This window comes from Aquarana catesbeiana, linkage group LG08 (genome assembly GCF_042186555.1).
Source record: "Aquarana catesbeiana isolate 2022-GZ linkage group LG08, ASM4218655v1, whole genome shotgun sequence".
NCBI lineage: Eukaryota > Metazoa > Chordata > Amphibia > Anura > Ranidae > Aquarana > Aquarana catesbeiana.
Genome location: NC_133331.1, coordinates 260195908 through 260217404, shown reverse-complemented (window position 1 = coordinate 260217404; position 21497 = coordinate 260195908). Strand labels below are relative to the sequence as shown.

Genomic DNA, 21497 nt, shown 5'->3' with positions numbered 1-21497 from the left:
ACTATGGGATTCTTCCTGAATTCTGAAGTGTTTCGGGCAATATTATCTGCTCATATTCAAAACTCATTGGACGGCGCTTCACAGTGCAGATGGACAATGACCCGAAGCATACTGCGAAAGCAACCAAAGAGTTTTTTAAGGGAAATGGCCAAGTCAATCACCTGACCTGAATCCGATTGAGCATGCATTTCACTTGCTGAAGACAAAACTGAAGGGAAAATGCCCCAAGAACAAGCAGGAACTGAAGACAGTTGCAGTAGAGGCCCGGCAGAGCATCACCAGGGATGAAACCCAGCGTCTAGTAATGTCTATGCGTTCCAGACTTCAGGCTGTAATTGACTGCAAAGGATTTGCAACCAAGTATTAAAAAGTGAAAGTTTGATGGATGATTGTCAATCTGTCCCATTACTTTTGGTCCCTTAAAAAGTGGGAGGCACATATACAAACTGTTGTAATTCCTACATCGTTCACCTGATTTGGATGTAAATACCCCCAAATTAAAGCTGAAAGTCTGCAGTTAAAGCACATCTTGTTTGTTTCATTTCAAATCAATTGTGGTGGTGTATAGAGCCGAAAAGATTAGAATTGTGTCAATGTCCCAATATTTATGGACCTGACTGTACTTTCTTTATTACTACCTGGGTCAAAGCTTATATTTTAAAACATGTGATTTTGAATATAAAAATATTTTGCTCAAAATAGGATCGGACGAAAAATAGATGCAAGCAGATGGCATCCAAGTCAAAGACATTTGGAAATCCAAACTTTTACAGTGTTGATATTATTATAAAAAAATTCCTGTTCCTTGGGAGATTTGAGTGTTCCTGTCCACCTTTGTTTTCTTCCCTATAATATAAAATAAATAAAAATCTAGCAGTCATGGTGGAAACCCATCATAATGGATGTTGGTGGGAGCCCCTCATAATGGATGTTGGTGGGAGCCGCCTCATAATGGACGTTGGTGGGAGCCCCTCATAATGGACGTTGGTGGGAGCCCCTCATAATGGACGTTGGTGGGAGCCCCTCATAATGGATGTTGGTGGGAGCCGCCTCATAATGGACGTTGGTGGGAGCCCCTCATAATGGATGTTGGTGGGAGCCCCTCATAATGGACGTTGGTGGGAGCCCCTCATAATGGATGTTGGTAGGAGCCCCTCATAATGGACGTTGGTGGGAGCCGCCTCATTATGGACGTTGGTGGGAGCCCCTCATAATGGACGTTGGTGGGAGCCCCTCATAATGGACGTTGGTAGGAGCCCCTCATAATGGATGTTGGTGGGAGCCCCTCATAATGGACGTTGGTGGGAGCCCCTCATAATGGATGTTGGTGGGAGCCCCTCATAATGGACGTTGGTAGGAGCCCCTCATAATGGACGTTGGTGAGAGTCCCTCATAATGGACATTGGTAGGAGCCCCTCATAATGGACATTGGTGGGAGCCCCTCATAATGGACATTTGTAGGAGGTAACAGGTGCACAAATAAAGGAACTCAGCTCAGAGATCTCAACAATAAAGTCCCCAAAAGATAAAAGAAATTGTCAGATGGTTTAACTCACCAACATCTACCAAAACTGGAAATATTTGTTTTGTGTGGATTAACCCCTTTAAATATTATCAAACTATTGAAGAGAATCCACATTAACACATTTAAGGCAGTGCTAGGTACCATGCCAGAACACCTCTACAATGGAAGAAGACAACAGTCACTGATACAAGGCTGACAGTTGTAATTGTGTAATTGATGAAAACTGTTTTGGGAGATTACCATAACACCTTGCATCATTCATTGCACTTTTTATACTATTGTATAATCGTGGTTTAAAAGATAATAAACCACAGCTTCTGATGTATGTATATAAAAGGAACACCGAGGTATCCAAGAGATGAAGAAGCATTTGGATGCAGAAAGAGCCCATTGACCCATCATTGACAAAAAGGTAAACACAATTTTCTCTAAGTTTTGTTCTAAAGAACAAAACTTGGAGGAAAGAAAAAAGAAAATATGAGGTGATTCCTAAAGTGATGACTTTTCTCATTAAAAATTGGTCTCTGGGGTCAACCAAGCTTTTCCTTTTTTTCCCCTGCTGTAAAAAATATAGTAAATACTTTGACATAACCAGACTTTTTTTTGCTTGTACAGACATGTATCATCTACTTCTGCTCCTTTTGTTGGGAACCATCTATGCCCAGGAACCAGGTGAGCTGACAATCTAATATATCCGTATAAGAAATTTGAGGGTAAAAATGTTCATTTTTAGGGAGAAAACGTTTAAACTTTTTATTGCTTAACCACTTGAGCTCCGGAAGGTTTAACCCCCTTCATGACCAGGCCATTTTTGATACAACACTGTGTTACTTTAACTGGTTGTGCAATGCTTTACCCAAATAAAATTTATATCCTTTTTTTCCCCACGAATAGAGTTTTCTTTTGGTGGTATTTGATCACCTCTGCGGTTTTTATTTTTTGCGCTATAAACAAAAAAAAAAAAAAACAACAACAATTTGAAAAAAAAAGTAACTATTTTTTTACTTTCTGCTATAAAACACATCCAAAAAACAATGTAAAAATCTATTTTTTTCATCAATTTCAGCCAATATGTATTCTGCTACATAATTTTGGTAAAAAAATTCCAATAAGCTTTTATTGATTGGTTTCACAAAAGTTATAGCGTCTACAAACTATGGGATAGATTTACAGAACTTTTATTTATTTTTTTACTAGTAATGGCGGTGATCAGCAACTTTTAGCGGGACTGCGACATTGTAGCGGACAAATTGTACACTAAGTGACCCTTTTTTTGAGGACCAGTGACACCAATACAGTGATCAGTGCTAAAAATATGCATTGTCACTGTACTGATGACACTGGCAAAGTAGGGGTTTACATTAGGGGCGATCAAAGGGTTAAATGTGTTCCTAATGAGTGCTTTCTAACTATGGGGGGTGTGCTTTTACTGTGAGAAGGCAGAGATCAGTGTTCCTGCTTAGCAGAAACACAGGGTCTCTACCTCCCCTACTAACAGAATGGGGGTATGCCTTGTTTACATTGTCAGACCACAGTTCTGTGTCTCTCAGAAACGATAGGTGGGTCCCAGTGGACATATAGTGAAATTCTAAGAGGCCTTAGATAGCAGTAAAAACTTGAGAAGGGTTCTAGTCCTAGTCCAAACATTTTGGATGGACATACACTTTAATACAGTACACCTTAGTATATGGAAATGTATTGTGTTAAGCAGGGATTTTTGTTCTCGGCAGTGGCGTAGCGTGGGGGGTGCGGAGGGGGCCGTGGCCCCGGGCGCAACATTTGGGGGGGGCGCAATTCCGTGCCAGTGTGTGACTACTGGCTGCCTCCTCCTAAATTCACTGCCCGGTGTCCCCGCACTCTGGCCGCCATGTTCAGTCTCCGGCGCCCTGTGATTGGCCGTATGGGGTCACGTGCGGCGGCGCGGCTGGCCTATCCATGATCGCGGTACATCCTGGAGTCCCGCCTCTGCACATGTTCAGTCTTTGGCACCCTGTGATTGGGTAAATGGGGTCATGTGCGGAGGCGGGACTCCAGGAGCAAGCGCGAGCGTTAACAGGCCAGCCCCACCACCGCACATGACCCCATACACCCAATCACAAGGCGCCGGAGACTGAACATGGCGGAGCGCGGGGGACACAAAAAGATTGTGAGCGCCGCTGTCTCCTCCTCCTGCTCCCCTCCGGACCGATGGGAAACAAAGAAGAAAAGGTAAGACTCCCTCGTGATGAGAGTCGTGTTGCTGGCCCGGGGGGGGGGCGGGACACAGTCTGGGAAGAGGGAGCACCCAGCCAGAGAGAGTGAGTAGAAGAGCAGCTAGAGTCATGCAGTGTAGTGGTCAGTATAGGGATACTGTAGGTAGGATAGTGTAGTGGACAGTAAAGTAGTCAGTGCAGTATAGTGGACAGTATAGTTTAGTGGTCAGTGTAGTGGACAATATAGTGTAGTGGACCATATAGTGGTCAGTATAGTGGATAGCATAGTGCAGTGGACAGTATAGTGTAGTGGGCAGTATAGTGGTCAATATAGTGTAGTGGACAGTATAGTATAGAGGTCAGTATAGTGGACAGTATAGTGTAGTGGACAATATAGTGGTCAGTATAGTGTAGTGGTCAGTATAGCGGTCAGTGTAGTGGACAGTATAGTGGTCAGTATAGTGTAGTGGGCAGTATAGTGGTATAGTGTAGTGGGCAGTATAGTGTAGTGGACAGTAAAGTGGGCAGTATAGTGTAGTGGGCAGTATAGTGGACCGTATAGTGTAGTGGACAGTATAGTGGTCAGTGTAGTGGACAGTATAGTGTAGTGGACAGTATAGCGGTCAGTGTAGGGGGCAGTATAGTGTAGTGGACAGTATAGCGGTCAGTGTAGTGGGCAGTATAGTGTAGTGGACAGTATAGTGGTCAGTGTAGTGGGCAGTATAGTGTAGTGGACAGTGTAGTGGATAGTGTAGCGGACAGTATAGAGGTCAGTATAGTGGATAGTGTAGTGGGTAGTGTAGTGGACAGTATAGTGGTCAGTGTAGTGGACAGTATAGTGTAGTGGACAGTATAGTGGGCAGTATAGTGTAGTGGACAGTATAGAGATCAGTATAGTGGACAGTATAGTGTAGTGGGCAGTATAGTGGTCAGTATAGTGTAGTGGGCAGTATAGTGGACCGTATAGTGTAGTGGGCAGTATAGTATAGTGGACAGTATAGTGGTCAGTGTAGTGGACAGTATAGTGGTCAGTATAGTGCAGTGGTAAGTATAGTGGACAGTAAAGTATAGTGGACAGTGTAGTGGTCAGTATAGTGTAGTGGGCAGTTTAGTGGTATAGTGTAGTGGGCAGTATAGTGTAGTGGGCAGTATAGTGTAGTGGGCAGTATAGTGGACCGTATAGTGTAGTGGGCAGTATAGTATAGTGGTCAGTGTAGTGGGCAGTATAGTGTAGTGGACAGTATAGTGGTCAGTGTAGTGGACAGTATAGTGGTCAGTATAGTGCAGTGGTAAGTATAGCGGACAGTAAAGTATAGTGGACAGTGTAGTGGTCAGTATAGTGGATAGTGTAGTGGACAGTATAGAGGTCAGTATAGCGGTCAGTGTAGTGAGCAGTATAATGTAGTGGACAGCATAGTATTCAGTGTAGTATAGTGGTCAGTGTAGTGGACAGTAGAGTGTAGTGGTCAGTATAGGAATCAGGTTGGTTAGTACTATTGTAGGAAGGGAAGGGACAGGACTCTGGGAGTGCTAAAAGTCCGCAGGTTGGGGGGGCGCAAATTACTTGCCTTGCCCCGGGTGCTGACAACCCACGCTACGCCACTGGTTCTCGGAGAATAGGTACAGGAACATAACTACCTACCCCACCATCCCTTAGGGTAGGGGGGAGGGGGGTTGAGCACGCCACAGCTACTGGGTGTGGGAGGGTCCTAAAGAGGCTATAAATATAAGGAGGGTGCTACATACAGAGTGCAAAGTTCTGGAGGGTGCAAGGTACAGGGTGCAGGGATCAGTAGGGTGCTAGGTATGGGATGCAGAGTTTAACCACTTGCCACCCAGGCCAATTCTGACATTTCTCTCCTATATGTAAGAATCATAATTTTTTTGCTAGAAAATTACATAGAACCCCCAAACATTATATATGTTTTTTTTTTTAGCAAAGACCCTAGAGAATACAATGGCAGTTGTTGCAACTTTTTTCGAACGTGTTTTTTTTAGAAAAAAAAGTCTTGTGCTTAAAAAAAAAACAAAAATAGTAAAGTTAGCCCAATTTTTGTGCATAATGTGAAAGATAAAGTTTTGCTGAGTAAATAGATGCCTAACATGTCACGCTTTAAGATTGCACGCGCTCGTGGAACGGCACCAAACTTCGGTGCTTAAAAATCCCCATAGGCTTTAAAAATTTTACACAACAAGTTACAGAGGAGATCTAGGGCTAAATTTATTGCTCTCGCTCTAACGTTCGCAATGATACCTCACATGTGTGGTTTGAACACCGTTTTCATATGTGGGCGGGACTTACATATGTGTTCGATTCTGCGTGCGAGCACACGGGGACAGGGGCGCTTTACTTTTTTTTTATTGTTAATTTTACTTTTATTTTCTTAGTTTGACACTTTAAAAAAAAAAAAAAAAAAATTTGATCACTTTTATTCCTATTAAAAGGAATGTAAACATCCCTTGTAATAGGAATATGGCATGATCAGTCCTCTTTACAGTGAGATATGGGTTTAAAAAGAACCCACATCTCACCTCTAGGCTGGGAAGCCTGAAATTAAAAAAAAAAACGATCTCGGCTTCCCAGCCGAGACGGCGCCGTTTGTTTGAATGCAGAGGCCCGGGCGTGACATCATAACATCGCGCCCGGCCTCCGAACGATCATAGAGACTATGGCGACCATCTGGTTCGCCAGAAATCTCTATGGTAAACTTCCGGGGCCAGCTGATCCTGTTTCTGACTCACCGATGGAAGCAGTGACTAGGTAGAAGCACCAGAGGGTGGCGGGAGGGGAGGACGTCCCAGTAAGAACGATCAAGCAAGTAGAACAGCCACTATGATCATTCGTATGGTATAGGGAATCGCTGGCTGAAAAAGCCAAAATCTGAATGATGCCTGTAGCTGCAGGCATCATTCAGATATACCCGCTCAAAGTCAAGGACGTCATATGACGTACGACGGGCGGGAAGTGGTTAATAGGGTGATAGGGTACCGGTGCAGGGTTCAGCAAGGTGCTAGGTATGGGATGCAGAGTTTAACAGGGTGCAGAGATCAGGTGGGTGCTAGGTACAGGGTACACCAGCTGTGCCCGGGGAGGGTTCAGTGCAGTGGTCCGGACAGGATTGCTGTCACTTCTATGCACAGAAGCAAGGCTTCTGCATTTAGAAGTCACAGTAGTGAATGGAAAGCACAGGGCCAGCGCCGGAGGTGGCAGAACTCCAGACAGGTGCATTAAGGCAATGAATAGTGTTTAGGAGGCCTTAATCAAACACAAAAAAATACTGAAACACACAGATCCATTGTTCCAATCAAGGCTGGCCTCCTGCACATGGACAACCTGGGTGTCAGCCTTTACAGACCGGCCCTTTTGAAAATAGAAAAAAAAATCAGCTATACTCCAATTAGCTCTTCTTGCAGTATTTTTTTTAATTTTTTAAAATCAAGGCATTGACTGCATACTGTAATGTCTCCAACAAAAAAACAGCCTTTTCCTGATGCATTTCATCAATCTTCCTTTAAATATCACGATTTGTTAAACATATTTTATGTTTAAAATGTACACGCTTAAAAGTATTTGTATAAATGGGGGTTAGCTCGGGGTGTAGCTCTAGTCTTGCCTGCAGCAATGAAAATTCAAACTTACATTTAAAACGTTAAAATGGTTTACAAATATTTTTTTCTTAAGATGATTGCTCTCAAGATGACTCGATGTCTCAAGATGAAATAGAGGATCCAAATGGCCAAGAGAATTACGGTGACATGCCTGATACCCTGGAGACAACCCATTTAAATGACTGCCTGTTGGGGAAATGCCACAATGCCTCTATAGAAAAAAATAAAAGATTTGGTGATGTTTGTCCAGACAAAAGTACCTGTTCCTATCAAGCTTTCAACTGCCTCAAAAAGTTTGCGTGGGCTGTGGTTAGTGAAAATCTTAGAGAAGTTTTTTCCCACAATTTTTATTAGACACAGAACAATATGAAATAGATAGGTGGGAGGATGAGGTGGCATACAAGAGGGCACAGAGGATGGGTGGCAGCACAAAAATAGAAACCAATCTGCAACATTTTACAACCCAGACTAAAAGCCACTTTTGTGACTATAAGATCATTTCAGTATAAGCAAAGAAAATAAAGTAAATAACAAAGTAAATTGATGGTTAACCCAAAGGTGATTTTAGTTATGGAGGGAACCTACTAGGTTTAGTTAGGCCCTGGCTTCTCATATGTCATTTCTACAAGTTTTTAAAGATCATGCTTGATAAAGTTTTGTGATATTATGGCTAAAATAGGTCCTCACCTAATATTTCCACCTTATTGTCTCTTCTCAATAGTGACCATGGTTCTTAATCATTGTTCACCCCACAGTAGGTTGCAAAGCGGTTTTGTGGCTGGGTGCTATACATAGTCACGGAGGGGATAGTAGAAGGTACACAAATATATTCATTTTTTAAATCAGCTCTCTGATAATAAATTTAAACTTCAAATTGGAATTGATCTATAAACAAGACTTTATGAATAGTGATGGGTGAATCTGCCTGGGTTCAATTTGCCAAGGTTTCACCAAATCATGCTAGAAATTCAGCAAACCTGAACTAAGAGGCGATTCCTTTTGAAGGGCAAATATTGTTATATTCTGGCCATTTTTAAGACTAATAATTTCTGTGAAAAAGGCATAGGAGGCTCAACACTGCCATGGGGGACATGTACCAATGTATTTTTTTAAATGCTATATGGAAGGGAGAATGTCTTTTCATTCGGCTTGGACAGCAACATTGAGAATTCACAAAACCTAACTGTACGTGGAGTCACTTGACAACGTATACTGACATATTTTGTTGTGAATTTTATTTTAAAATTAGCTTCGCTTTCATACAACAGAACCCATTCTGATTTATTTCAGTTTTAAAAAAAAAACTTTTTTCAGAAAACTTTAGCAGTTACCTATGCTTTTTCTTCAAATGGCAATATGCCAACTTTCACCAGCAAATAGATAAAGGACAGCTTTGCATTTGCAGAAAAAGGGACAGCCACAGCAAATTACGGGCCAATTTCTGTCCTGTATTAATTACTATCAAGGATTTATTAGGAATTAGGAGACTGCAGATATATAGCAGGATAAAAATGTCCAGCAGCAGGAAAATTATAAATTGCAACACTAGGCCCAGATTTACTAAAGATAAAAAGTACAAGCTGCAGTTTTACTATAAGAATTAGGATATTGTTCGAAGGATGTTGGCTCCAACTTGTCTTGCATACACACGGTCACACAAATGTTGGCCAACAATTACGAACGTAGTGACGTACAAGACGTACGTGATGTCTCCATTACGAACGCTAGTTTTACAAGACCGAACACTTCCAGTTCGTACTTGATTCCGAGCATGCATGAAATTTCATGCAACGGACTTGTGTACACGCGATCGGAAAGTCCGACAACAAAGTTTTGTTGGTGGAAAATTTGAGAACCTGCTAGCCAACATTTGTTGGTGGAAAGTCCGACAACAAATGTTTGATGGAGCATACACAAGTTGTCGGAAAGTCTGATCGTGTGTACGGGGCATAAGGATTGCTTTTTTCTGTATTTATTGCTCAAAAATCTTGGATAGGGCATGGAGCTGTGGGATACTCCAGTATGCTGAACAGTAATAACAGGACACTCTTCACTTCTGCAGCTACTTCTTAGGACAGTCCGTTTAACAACAGCTCAGGGAATGGACAGCACTAGAATACCATAAGTAATGTTCAAGGCGGCCAGCCAAGCCTTAGTATTAGTGCACCAGGGGTTAACAGCAACAGCAGTTACCCAGATCCTGCTCTCAGGTCTCTATTCACAAGTCCTTAGGTACTGGGATGCCTACCTGCTGTGTTAGGTAGACATTTCCTTAGTGGACTCTCCAGACCAAATCCTAGGTGCAAATCCCCCTTTTTTTAACTTCAGATGTTCTTAGTAAATAGGCCCCTCAGCTTTAGCATAGCTGGGACCTCAATGAACTCTTGGTAAATGTCAGCTGGGCTGCCTGAGAGGGCAGTAGCCCTCCAGGCTGGGAACTTCTCCTGGACAAGACCCAGCCTTCCCCAGATTATTTATGTGCTTTGCAGCCACCTATTGGTCACGCCTCTCCAGGGATTGGCTGAGACCCCAAACATATTCAGGTTACTCCTTCGATCTGCTCCACTGCTATGTTCTGAAACTCTCCAGAAGGCAGGGAGGGGCAAACAATCCTGCAGCCTGTGGGACCCTGATCAGTTCACTGATTACAGAGGAGTTCAAAAACAACAACATTTAGCTGACAGCATAGCGCCTGACTAGGAGCGTACTACATCATACAGAGGTGTGCTGCAAACAAAAAATAGCTTAAAGAACAGATGGTCAGGAAATTCTCTAATCAAATTAACATATAAAAACACACCAAGGAAATACAAACTCTAAAATACCACCCCTGAAACAAAGGCCATTTTTTTTAAAGGAAGCTTTGCACAAAAAAATTGCTATGGGTAGAACAGCAGATAAAAGTGACAGTTGTCCTCAAATCATCTACAAGATAACATGAAAGACAAAAAGGCAGAAATGGGTTAATTGGTATAGGAGCTAACACTCCTAAATCCAAAGAACAGTTTCCCAGCTGACCCTAATCTCTCCCTATGCAGTTTATTATCTTTCTCTATGCTTTCCCTGCATCAGCTTCAAATTTACTATGGCTGCTCTGTGCCCCCCTTTAATAGTGAGGGGGCTGATTTATCCAAAATGCCCCTTATTGGCCCTTCTAGGCCTGCTGGCCATAGTTCAAAAGCCATTATGGTATTATGGTTAAAAAAAACTCTCCTAAGTGAATCACAAACGCATACAATTCACCTCAAACCCATGGAACATTAACATGAATCGTATCCCCATTAACGTGCCTTCGTCGTTTTTTGTTTTCGGTCTGTCACAAAATGTTCTGTCATAGAATTGCTTTCAATTTAAATGCTTTTTAAAATATTCAGCCGAAGGTCAAGTGATTTTTTCTAATAAAATACGAGGTTATCAAAAAAGTTCATAGAATAACGGATATATACAGTAATTGATAGGAATCTGACCCTTTTGCTTCAATATTTTGAGTTATATTCCTCTTAGGAAAGGTCAATGACATTATACTACATTTTCTCGCAGTCTCCTAATCGGAATGCATTTGTTAAAGGAATGCTCCAAAGTGTGAAACTCAGTTAAAAAGAAACTTTTACCTTGGTTCTTCAAACATGTGCTGACAAATTTGTTGCTACTTGGCCCTAAACATCAAGCTAAGGTCACATATATAGAGGGATTCTATAAACATATTTGTCACCCCTTAGACGTTTGTGGACACCTGACCATTATACCTTATGTGAGCCCCCTATTTGCAGCTGCAACAACCTTTACTTTTGTTAGTAGGCTTTCCACAACATTTAGGGGTGTGTCTCTATTGGAATTTCTGTCCATTCAGGAAAAGGAATATTGTGAGGTCAATATTGACATTGGATGAGAAGTTCTGGCTCTTCATCAGTGGTCCGATTCTTCACAGAAGCATTTAATAGGGTTGATTTCAAGGTTCTGTACAGCACCCTCAAGTTTCTCTATGCCAACCTGGCCAAACCATGTCATCATGTCTTTTTGGAGCTGGTTTTGTGCACAGGGGACAGTCACATTGGAATTGTTGCTACAAAATTAAAATCACACAATTGTCAAAAATATATGCTGTAGTATTAACAATACTATTCACTGGAAATAACTTAATCATTTAAAGGGGTATTTTCATACCTTTGGGCATATTTTAGGTATGATGGTCAGGTGACCTCAAACTTTTGGTCATATAGAGTATAATTGATTGTTAACAATGTTGTTTTTTTTCTTTTTGACATACATGGCTCAGTAATGATGTGTTCACATGAACTGATATATTCATTATCCTTTTCCACTTCTTCTATAGTATTCCTGCGTGTGCCGCAGAGGGAACCTGAGTTCAATTTCTAATGTGTGGGCCAATAATCAGATCAGATGTGTTGCACAGAGAGCATGTCCAAACCAGCATTATGCATGGATTGGTGTGTGGAAACCTTACGATGTAAGTGACAGTTTACATTATCATACTATAAGAAAAACTACTCAATCTCTCTGTTACAGAGAGGAGGAACAAAAGGAATCAAAAGGCTTTCTAATTAAAACACTTGAAAGGATGAACATTATCCTCTTAAATTTAAAATCCCCAAAAAACAAGAAATGAATTTGGTACTCAAAGGCAACCTACAGGCAGGACACAACAATCAATAATGAATAGGATTTAAAAATGGTTACTTAGCCTTGTGTGCATATAGTATTTTTGCAGAAAACGACCTTCATCAGTTTCCTGCCTCCTGTATCTTAAAAGGTCTTCTTGTGATTTTAAAGGTTTCCTACTGAAGATCTCCTATTCATTTTTTGGAACACAATTGGAACTACACCCTAATTAAAACCACATGACTAATAAATTCTAAATACTGTAGTTTTTATTTCATTTTTGCGGTCATAGCTTCTTCATAGCAAGTAGGGTTGTAGCAGAATCTTTAAATCATTTTTCTTTTCACATGTTAAGCCCATCACTAGGTTCTATTCCTTTTTTAATTTCCCTAAATATTTGTAGATCTGTCTGATCACACTTTTTTTTTAATGGTCAAGGATCACCATCTCAACAAGACAACGGTGCCATCTTAGCCTTTGTTTAGATGTGCCATGGTGCTGTACATGTGATCAGCTAAGCAACCAGCCATTTGAGGGATTAACAGTTCAGCTTAGAGCCGACATAAACACCCTAGAAACTGTGACTGTTATCACCAGAGACATGATTTGAATGTAATTGTTTTTGGAACCAAGAGAAGTGCAAACTTTCAAAAAAACAAACAATCATACTCACCTAATTGGATTCTGCATCTATTCCCTGCCATGATTGGTCACATGACTGCTGATTGCTTACTTTTCGGTCTTCAGTGAGCAGAGAGTGGTAACTGTCAGTCACTTGCTTTCTGCTCTGCCCCTTCAGTGCTCACAGGAGCAGCTTGCTAAGGGTTCCCAGCAGTGAGCTGAGAGGCTGAACCAGCTGCCAGTCAGGCATCTGGGAGTATCCCGAATTATTGTAGGGATCCCTGCAGAACTTGGACTGGCTCTGTGGCGTCAGCCGATAGTGGGCTTTGGCCAACTAAACCTGGGTCACAGGAGTGCAGAACTAAATCCACTCCTGTGACTCACAGGAGAAGTATGGCCAAAATAGCTTTGTTTAGTTGTGCTTTATGACCTTAGAATTCTGTTTGTCTATCTATCTAGTCTCACCTTGTCCATTTTTCTTGGCAGCTTTTCAAACTTTTTGTTACTTTGTGTTTTTTTTTTTTTTTTACTTTAGTGTCTAAACAAAAACAACTTTCTTATCTTGATCTATTTCTGAGCCTGAGTGTTTTTTTAATTTTTTTTTAAATAACAAAGACTTTAGTATCACTTTAAGTAAACATTGTACAAACATAGTATACTCACTTGCTCTGTGCGATGGTATTGTACAGAGCCGCCCCGAACCTCCTCTTCTTGGGTCCCAATATTGTCTCCTCTTCGTGTCCCCATAGCAAGCCGATTGCTATAGGGGCACACGGTGTATATTCGCTCCCGAGCTGTGTGTCTATGGAGCCATGCTGCCCTGGCTCCATAGCTGTCCTGGCTCCATAGACTTAGCCCCGCCCCCTGCTTCCTCCTCACTGCATTAGACTGACAGTAGCAGGAGCCAATGGCTGTTTGAGTCCCTGTGGGAAGAGGAAGCAAGGAGAGAAAAGATGCAACTATGTACAGCACTGGATCTCTTCTCCCTTCTCTTCCCCTTCACACAGGGAAGGGGGAGGACAGAGATGTATAAAACTTTTTAACCTTAATGCAAGTAACACCTTAAAGCGGTAGTAAACTGTCTTCTTTTTTTTTTTTTTTAAACCTGCAGGTAAAGTTATAATGTGCTAGTTTGCATTGCATACTACCATATTATGTGAAACTTACCTTAAAACTAAGCCTTCCAGTGATGCATTGTCACCACTGACAGGACTTTCATCTTCAACTGGTCTTCCTTCCTGGTTTGCGTCCTCTGGCTGTTTGATTGGCCGCGCTGTGATGCCGTCACTCACGTGGGAGCGGCTATACATGGCAAAGGAATCTGAAAGAACACACTGGCATGCCGTTCCTTCAAAGTGCATGCACAGGTGATGTCACTGGCCCATTCACAAGTAAATATCTCCTAAAGGTGCACGTTTAGGAGATATTTACTGTACCTATAGGTAAGCCTAATTATATGCTCACCTATACAGTATCTCACAACAGTGAGTACATCCCTCACATTTTTGTAAATATTTTATTATATCTTTTCATGTGACAACACTGAAGAAATGACACTTTGCTACAATGTAAAGCAGTGAGTGTACAGCTTGTATAACAGTGTAAATTTATTGTCCCCTCAAAATAACTCAACACACAGCCATTAATGTCTAAACCGCTGGCAACAAAAGTGAGTACACCCCTAAGTGAAAATGTCCAAATTAGGCCCAAAGTGTCAATATTTTGTGTGGCCACCATTATTTTCTAGCACTACCTTAACCCCCTTGGGCATGGAGTTCACCAGAGCTTCACAATTTGCCACTGGAGTCCTCTTCCACTCCTCCATGACAACATCACGGAGCTGGTGGATGCTAGAGACCTTGCCACCTCCACCTTCCCTTTGCGGATGCCCCACAGATGCTCAATAGGGTTTAGGTCTGGAGACATGCTTGGCCAGTCCATCACCTTTACTCTCAGCTTCTTTAGCAGGAGGTGTGTTTGGGGCCATTATCATGTTGGAATACTGCCCCACGGCTCAGTCTCTGAAGGGAGGGGATCATGCTCTGCTTCAGTATGTCACAGTACAAGTTGGCATTCATGGTTCCCTCAATGAACTGTAGCTCACTAGTGCCGGCAGCACTCATGCAGCCCCAGACCATGATACTCCCACCACCATGCTTGACTGTAGGCAAGACACACTTGTCTTTGTACTCCTCACCTGGTTGCAGCCACACATGCTTGGCACCATCTGAACTAAATAAGTTTATCTTGGTCTCATCAGACCACAGAACATGGTTCCAGTAATCCGTGTCCTTAGTCTGCTTGTTTTTAGCAAACTGTATGTGGGCTTTCTTGTGCTTCATCTTTGGAAGAGGCTTCCTCCTGGGACGACAGCCATGCAGACCAATCTGATGTATTGTATGGTATGAGCACTAACAGGCTGACCCCCCACCCCGTCAACCTCTGGGAAATAGACATATGAGTGCTGCCAGCATTACTGCAAAGACAACCTATGGATATGACACTCAGCACATGCACTCAACTTCTTTGGTCGACCATGGCGAGGCCTGTTCTGAGTGGAACCTGTCCTGTTAAACCACTGTATGGTCTTGGCCACTGTGCTGAAGCTCAGTTTCAGGGTTTTGGCAATCTTCTTATAGCCTAGGTCATCTTTATGTAGAGCAACAATTCTTTTTTTTAGCTCCTCAGAGAGTTCTTTGCTATAAGTTGCCATGTTGAATTTCCAGTGACCAGTATGAGAGAGTGAGAACAATAACACCAAATGTAACACACCTGCTCCCCATTTACACCTGAGACCTTGTAACACTAACGAGTCACATGACACCGGGGAGGGAAAATGGCTAATTGGCCCAATTTGGACATTTTCACTTAGGGGTGTACTCACTTTTGTTGCCAGCGGTTTAGACATTATTGACTGTGTGAGTTATTTTGAGGGGACAGCAAATTTAAACTGTTATGCAAGCTGTAAACTCACTACTTTACATTGTAAAAATATTAAATATTTACAAAAATGTGAGGGGTGTACTCACTTTTGTGAGATACTGTAGGTAAATGTCAACCATGGGAGTTTACTCACACTTTAAGGTAAAAAACATGTTTAGCTTGAGTATCACTTTAAGCTGGCCATACACTAGTAGAATTTTTTGCTTTAAGAATGTTTGTTCAGTTTTCTACTTATTGAAGCAGTGCCAGGCAGCTACCATGCTCCATGTTGGGAAAAGAAGGATCTTTTGAGATGACTGGATTGTTACATTGATTCTGGGACCAATGGAAGATTGATATTAATTATAGCTGACAGTGGAGTTTACCTTTAGTATAATGTCTATCTTGCAAACTAACTAATACACTGTAAATATATTTTTCTTTAATAGTATTCTTACTATGTAAATGTTAATGGGAGCAGACTGCCCTACAGTAACTTTGCTTGTGGACAGTATCGAACTCATGGAGTCTGGTGTGTGGCCATAAATTTGTCAAGTAAGTAAAAAAACACAAAAAATAAAATAGCAAATATTGAGCTTCTTTATTTTTCTATGACATCTTTATTGGGGCTATATATTCAAACATGGATTCTTATTTGTCCTAGATTATGCTTTAACACCCATCAAGTGCAGTCCCTGTCTCACTGCAAAATTTTATTTTTATATTATTGATCATTTCTGTTATACTGGAGAGAGTGAGAGGGCCTGGACAGACTGCCAGTAAACCAGTACCAAATCCATTTACTATGTCATTTATAGGCTTTATAAAGTAAACCAAAAATGTCCCTTTCCATCTCCTGATTGAGCCAAATCTTCATTCATCTGTACCTCTTATGCTCCCTTTCTCAGACACAGCCTACATGAGAGTGGTAACTCAGCTCTAAGCTCAGGAGCAGTGCAGTATTGTTACCACACCACAATAGGAAATATAGGGGGATATCACTAGCAGGATCAACAGGAATTTGCAGGGAGATGAAGCAACAATTGTAACCATGGACACAATTATAAAAAAGGGCTACAGCACATATTTATAATGGAAGGCCATTATTTTACTTTGGCGCAAGGGGTTGCCTCAAAAGCATTAAACTCAGACACTGTATAATGGAAAATAAAATGGCTTGGAGAGTAGCAGGTGAGACAGTGATATAATGGGTGGTGCAGAAAAAGCAGATACATTTTACAAACTGCTTGAAGACCAGGCCTTTTTTTGGCACTTTTTGTTTACATGTAACAGTCAGTAATTTTTGCTAGAACATATCTTAGAACCAAAAACATTATATTTTTCTTTAAAGCAGAGACCCTAGAGCAGACATCACTAAATGGCGGACTGTGGTCCGGATCTGGACCGAGTCCCTGTTCGATCCGTACCGGCCACAGTCCCGCAACTTAGGAGCCGCCCTCACTGCTGTCATCTTCATCGAGCCGACATTGGCGGCAGGACAACTTTGGGTGGACAGCAGGAGGATGACATTGGGGGGAGTACAGTTTGGAATGGAGGGTGAGAGCTGCCAAGTTAACTTTTCAAGTGTAAAAATAAAAAAATAATATAAATAGGAAAAAAATGGTAACGTACCCCATCACTCCATGCTCGCCCGCAGAAGCGAATGTATACGTAAGTTGCGTACTCATATGTAAATGGTGTTCGCACCACACATGTGAGATATCGCCGTGAAGGTTAGAGGGAGAGCAATAATTCCACCACTAGACCTTCCCTGTAACTCTAAACAGCTAAACTGCATTTAAAGTGTCACCTATGGAAATTTTTAAGTACTGTAGTTTGTCTCCATTCCACGAGCGTACACAATTTTAAAGCGTTAAATATTAGGTATCTGTTTACTTGGCAGTAGTATCTTTTATATTATACAAAAAATTGTGGTATATTTTGTGTTTATTTTTTTTTCTTTTTATCATTAAAATGTATTCTTTCCAAAAAATTGTGTTTAAATCAGTATTTTTTGCTCAGTTTTTCAAACAAAAAGTGACAAAAAAGCCTGGTCTTTAAGTGGGTAATTCCTTGAAAATATTTTTGGGCTGGAAATCATTAAAGCTCAACTCTCAACTTTTAATTTTAGATAGTAGGGAAAGGGTTTATAAATGTTTTTTCAAGAAAGATTTTTCTCATACCATATACTGTATACTGTATATTGCTTAACACCTCTGTCCCGTTTTGTGTTTCAGATGGTCTATGGTATTCTTTGAACTGTTTCACTTCACTGCCATTTGTCTGTACCATCTAAGAGTGAAGGATCTACTAAGGCTTCTGACCTCCATCTCCAACGTTCCAGATTAAAAATCAGCATGTAGTATATAAAGCAGGGGAAGATGTAGTTAAAAGCAGATAATCAAGACATTTTGCAATAAATAATTAATGCATTTAGAATTGTTTTCTGTGTTTTGTTAAAAGCCACAAATTTAAAAACAACAAGTCATTGTTTTGCTGGTTTATCATAAAAATCTAAGCTTGATAACACATACTGTCTGCCTGGCTTTGACCCCCAGGTTCAACCTTTTATTCCCTACAACACAACCGGGCTTCTGAGCTACTGCAATATCAGATGACTCTGCTTTTTAGTTAGCCATCAAAGAAGAAAGTTTTCAACATGCAAAAAATAAATTGTATTTCTTGCTCCCCTCTATGTAGAGCCAAGTAGTTAATGGAATTTTAAATAGAAAACATCCATATACAGAATTCTATACCCACAGTTTATCCTATAAAGCATGGTACAATTTGCTTCAACAGGGGAAAGATTTTTTTCTGATCCTCCAGGAAACATTTGGATATTCCCTAGATCAACATTCTCTGGTGTTATTGCCTATAATTATTAATATCCAGGAGGGATATGATGAAGCCTACTTTTACAGTCTCAAGTGAGAAAATCTGTGGCTGCAGGGGAAAAAAGTTTACAGGCATTCTTGAAGGCCCTGAATTTACGCTGGTCTATATGCTTAGCGGTAGGAACCCTGGGCTCTGGAGGAGGCAACAAAAAAGTTAAGGTGAAAGATGGACATTCCTTATTAGGTGAGTCTATCACAGAGGAAGCACCTGGCAGGTTCTGCTCAGATGATCTTCTTACTGAAAGTAGCATCCTTCACAGCTGAGGGTTGCAATCTGCTGACACAGAGCCTTATGTGGGGAATAACTTCTTTTTGTTTCTGACATGATGGCTATTTGATACTGTCATATACCTGTTTGAAGACTAAAGTGACCTTCCCTTGCAGCTAAGCTCCGAGCACGGGTTGAAGCAAGCAACTTGAGTGGCCTGCTGGAGGCTGCTCGTGGTGATGTCTTGCCGGAGGGTTGCAGGACAGAGCATCCATTCCATCAGCTGTAGTACTGGAACCCCTAGTGGAGAGGCAGGCTTAGGGCAGTAGCAGGAGGTGGGTAGTACCCATGAAAGGCAGCAGGTCAGGTTGGCTGGGCAGAACGGAAGCTGTGAAGTCAGGTTCAGAACCGGGTTAATACACAAAGGATCAAGTAGAGGGAGAGGCAAGAGCATAGTCAAGACAGAGCTGAGGTCATGTGCAAGAGCCAGACATGTGTCAAGAAGAGTGGTGAAGAGAGCAGGCCAGGGTCATACACAGGTGGTCAGAAGAGGTGAAGTCCGTAGGAGAGAGCCGAGGTCAGAAGCAGGAATCAGGCAGAAGGTGGGTCCAGAAGCCAGCTGGGTCAGTAACAGGAAGTCCAGGGAAACAAAGGAAATGAGAGCACTAGGGAGCCGAAGATCATCCAGCAATCTCTGAATGTTGCTGTCCTCCTTATAAAGGCCATTTGGCACCAGTTTTGGGTGGGGGGGTGTGTGCAAGTGCACATCCCTGTGTCAGCACTTGCCAATGCATTCCTAATTTGTCTGCACACATTCCTGTGCAGATGAGAGTGGCCATGCAGGGTACTGGCAATGTTGCCAGGTCTTTGCTTCAGGGCATGCTCCTTTGATCCAAGCAGTGCATTACTTCTGAAGTTTTTCTGTAAGGTAAGCTGTGTGTAGAAAAGCATATGTAATGGAATCATCAAAATGAAAGTCTCTCAAACTCTTGACTAGTACTCTTCTATTTTTAAATGCCATATGTTCCAAAGAAAACTTCCACAATAGTGTGCCACCATTACTGGATCCCATGATCTTACATGTTAGAAAAAGGAATTGTCCCCCATGAGGAGTTTTCTAGGCAGCAGAAAGTAATAAAAAATATGTATCGAGAAAATGTCGTGTTTAAGACTTTTTATTTATAACAAAGTATCACAAATTTCTGCTTTAGACATGAATGATCAAAACATTAACTATGATGCACAAATAATGAATAAAAAAAAAAAAAAACGACCACACTGACATGGCAATATACAATAATGTGTTTCGACCCCCACGGGTCTTCTTCAGAGGATTTGGTGAACTGTAAAATGTTAACATATATTGTAATTCTCCATTTGTGGTGGAAAAGAAAAACAATAATGTATATTTGTTTTCGTATATCTACCAATCACGATGTATTAAGCCACATTAGTGGCCTCTGTATGGAAAAGACCCCCTTACTTGATCCCAGCGTCTCTAAATGGTCAACACAGTCAACGAGAGAGACCGCTGCTCATGCACGCCTTATGAGGAGTCACGCAGTGGGTAATCACAAAAATTCCGAGAGAGGCTGAGGAAAGGGACAAGCAGCATCTGTAGTAAAGGTATTATATATAATGATAAATGGACAGTTCAGGGAGGATAATTAAAGGATGTTCCTATACATGAATATATTATATGCACACTATATGTGTGTTAGGTATCGAGTCTTGCAGCTAAATGGTCTGGATAGAAAAGACAGAAGAAGCAGAATGAAGTGATGGAAAAGGGGCCTGGTGAGGAAAGATAGGAAGGAAAAAAGGGGGGGGGGGGGATGGGGAAGGGGGAAAAAAAACAGGGGAAAAGGGGGGAGGGGGGAGAAAGAGGGGAAGGAGGAGTGTGGGGTGAGAGTGAAGGAAAGGTGGGAAGAAAGTGGGGGGGGAAGCACAGACCGATTCAAGTGGCAGTGGGTCGAGTATGGATATGGATGTAATTGGATTAAATTTGAAACCGATTGGGACTAGTTGTGAGGGTAAGTGACTGTATATGTGTGAGAAGGACCGATGGGAATATGTGTGAGTGGGACTGTAAGTAAAAGTGCAAAAAGGTGAGTGAGTGAATGAACAACAACAAGAGAGTGACGAATCACACCAACATTAAAAGATAAACGGTATACCCCGTGCAATCACAAAACACCCAAAAAGACGTGAATAGGGAATGGAGTGAAAAATGTGAAAGGATAGATGTGTATGGAGTGATTGTGCTGGAGTGAGTTTACCTTAATCGGTGTAAAAGTAATTACAATTGAAAGAAGAGGGGCACAAGTAGGTGTACCCCCTTAGTGTGTACACAATATCAAGTGTGGAACGATCTGCAATATCAGAGAATTATATCGATGAATGAATTGTCCAAGCTATAAAATGTAGGCTAACAACCATGGTGGAAACCACACACCATGGGATGTTATGAAGTTGTATGGGTAGTCTTACCAGTCCTCAATTGGCGCTACAGGCGTGTGAGCGTCCGGATGGAGCAATGGGGATATCCTTATTAAAGTCCCCATAGTACTCAGTCTCATTATATAGGTAAACCTGTTGTAAAACCAATTACCTTGATGATAAACAGCTGCTGCTGATCCATTCCTCAGTTAATCCCCCCTGGTAGGGATAGTGACCCTTGGCGTCACTCCAAGCGTGACTTCCCCGGCATTCCGGAAAAGAGAGTCTCAGCTCTGCCATCGTTCCCGCCGCAATTGCGTAGACGCCGTGACATCACGCGCTCGGGAACGATTCGGGATGCCGATGGCAGGGAAAAGAATTGCACTCCGGGTGGAGCTGCCACCTGGTGGGCGCTTGGGGAGTCACAGGGCCCTTGTGTCTCCCCACACTGCCAGGAAGGTGCGCTG

At 41.8% G+C, this 21497-nt stretch overlaps 1 protein-coding gene across 1 annotated transcript; it reads left to right on the top strand.

The window, feature by feature from the left end:
• Window positions 1–1869: 1869 nt before the first annotated feature.
• LOC141105368 (proteoglycan 3-like) lies at window positions 1870–17937 on the top strand. Its single transcript, XM_073595235.1, has 6 exons — window positions 1870–1937; window positions 2141–2197; window positions 7400–7635; window positions 11660–11794; window positions 15939–16044; window positions 17727–17937. The coding sequence occupies exons 2-6, from the start codon at window positions 2143–2145 to the stop codon at window positions 17783–17785; spliced, it is 591 nt and encodes a 196-aa protein (XP_073451336.1). The 5' UTR covers window positions 1870–1937; window positions 2141–2142; the 3' UTR covers window positions 17786–17937.
• The last annotated feature ends 3560 nt before the right edge of the window (window positions 17938–21497 follow it).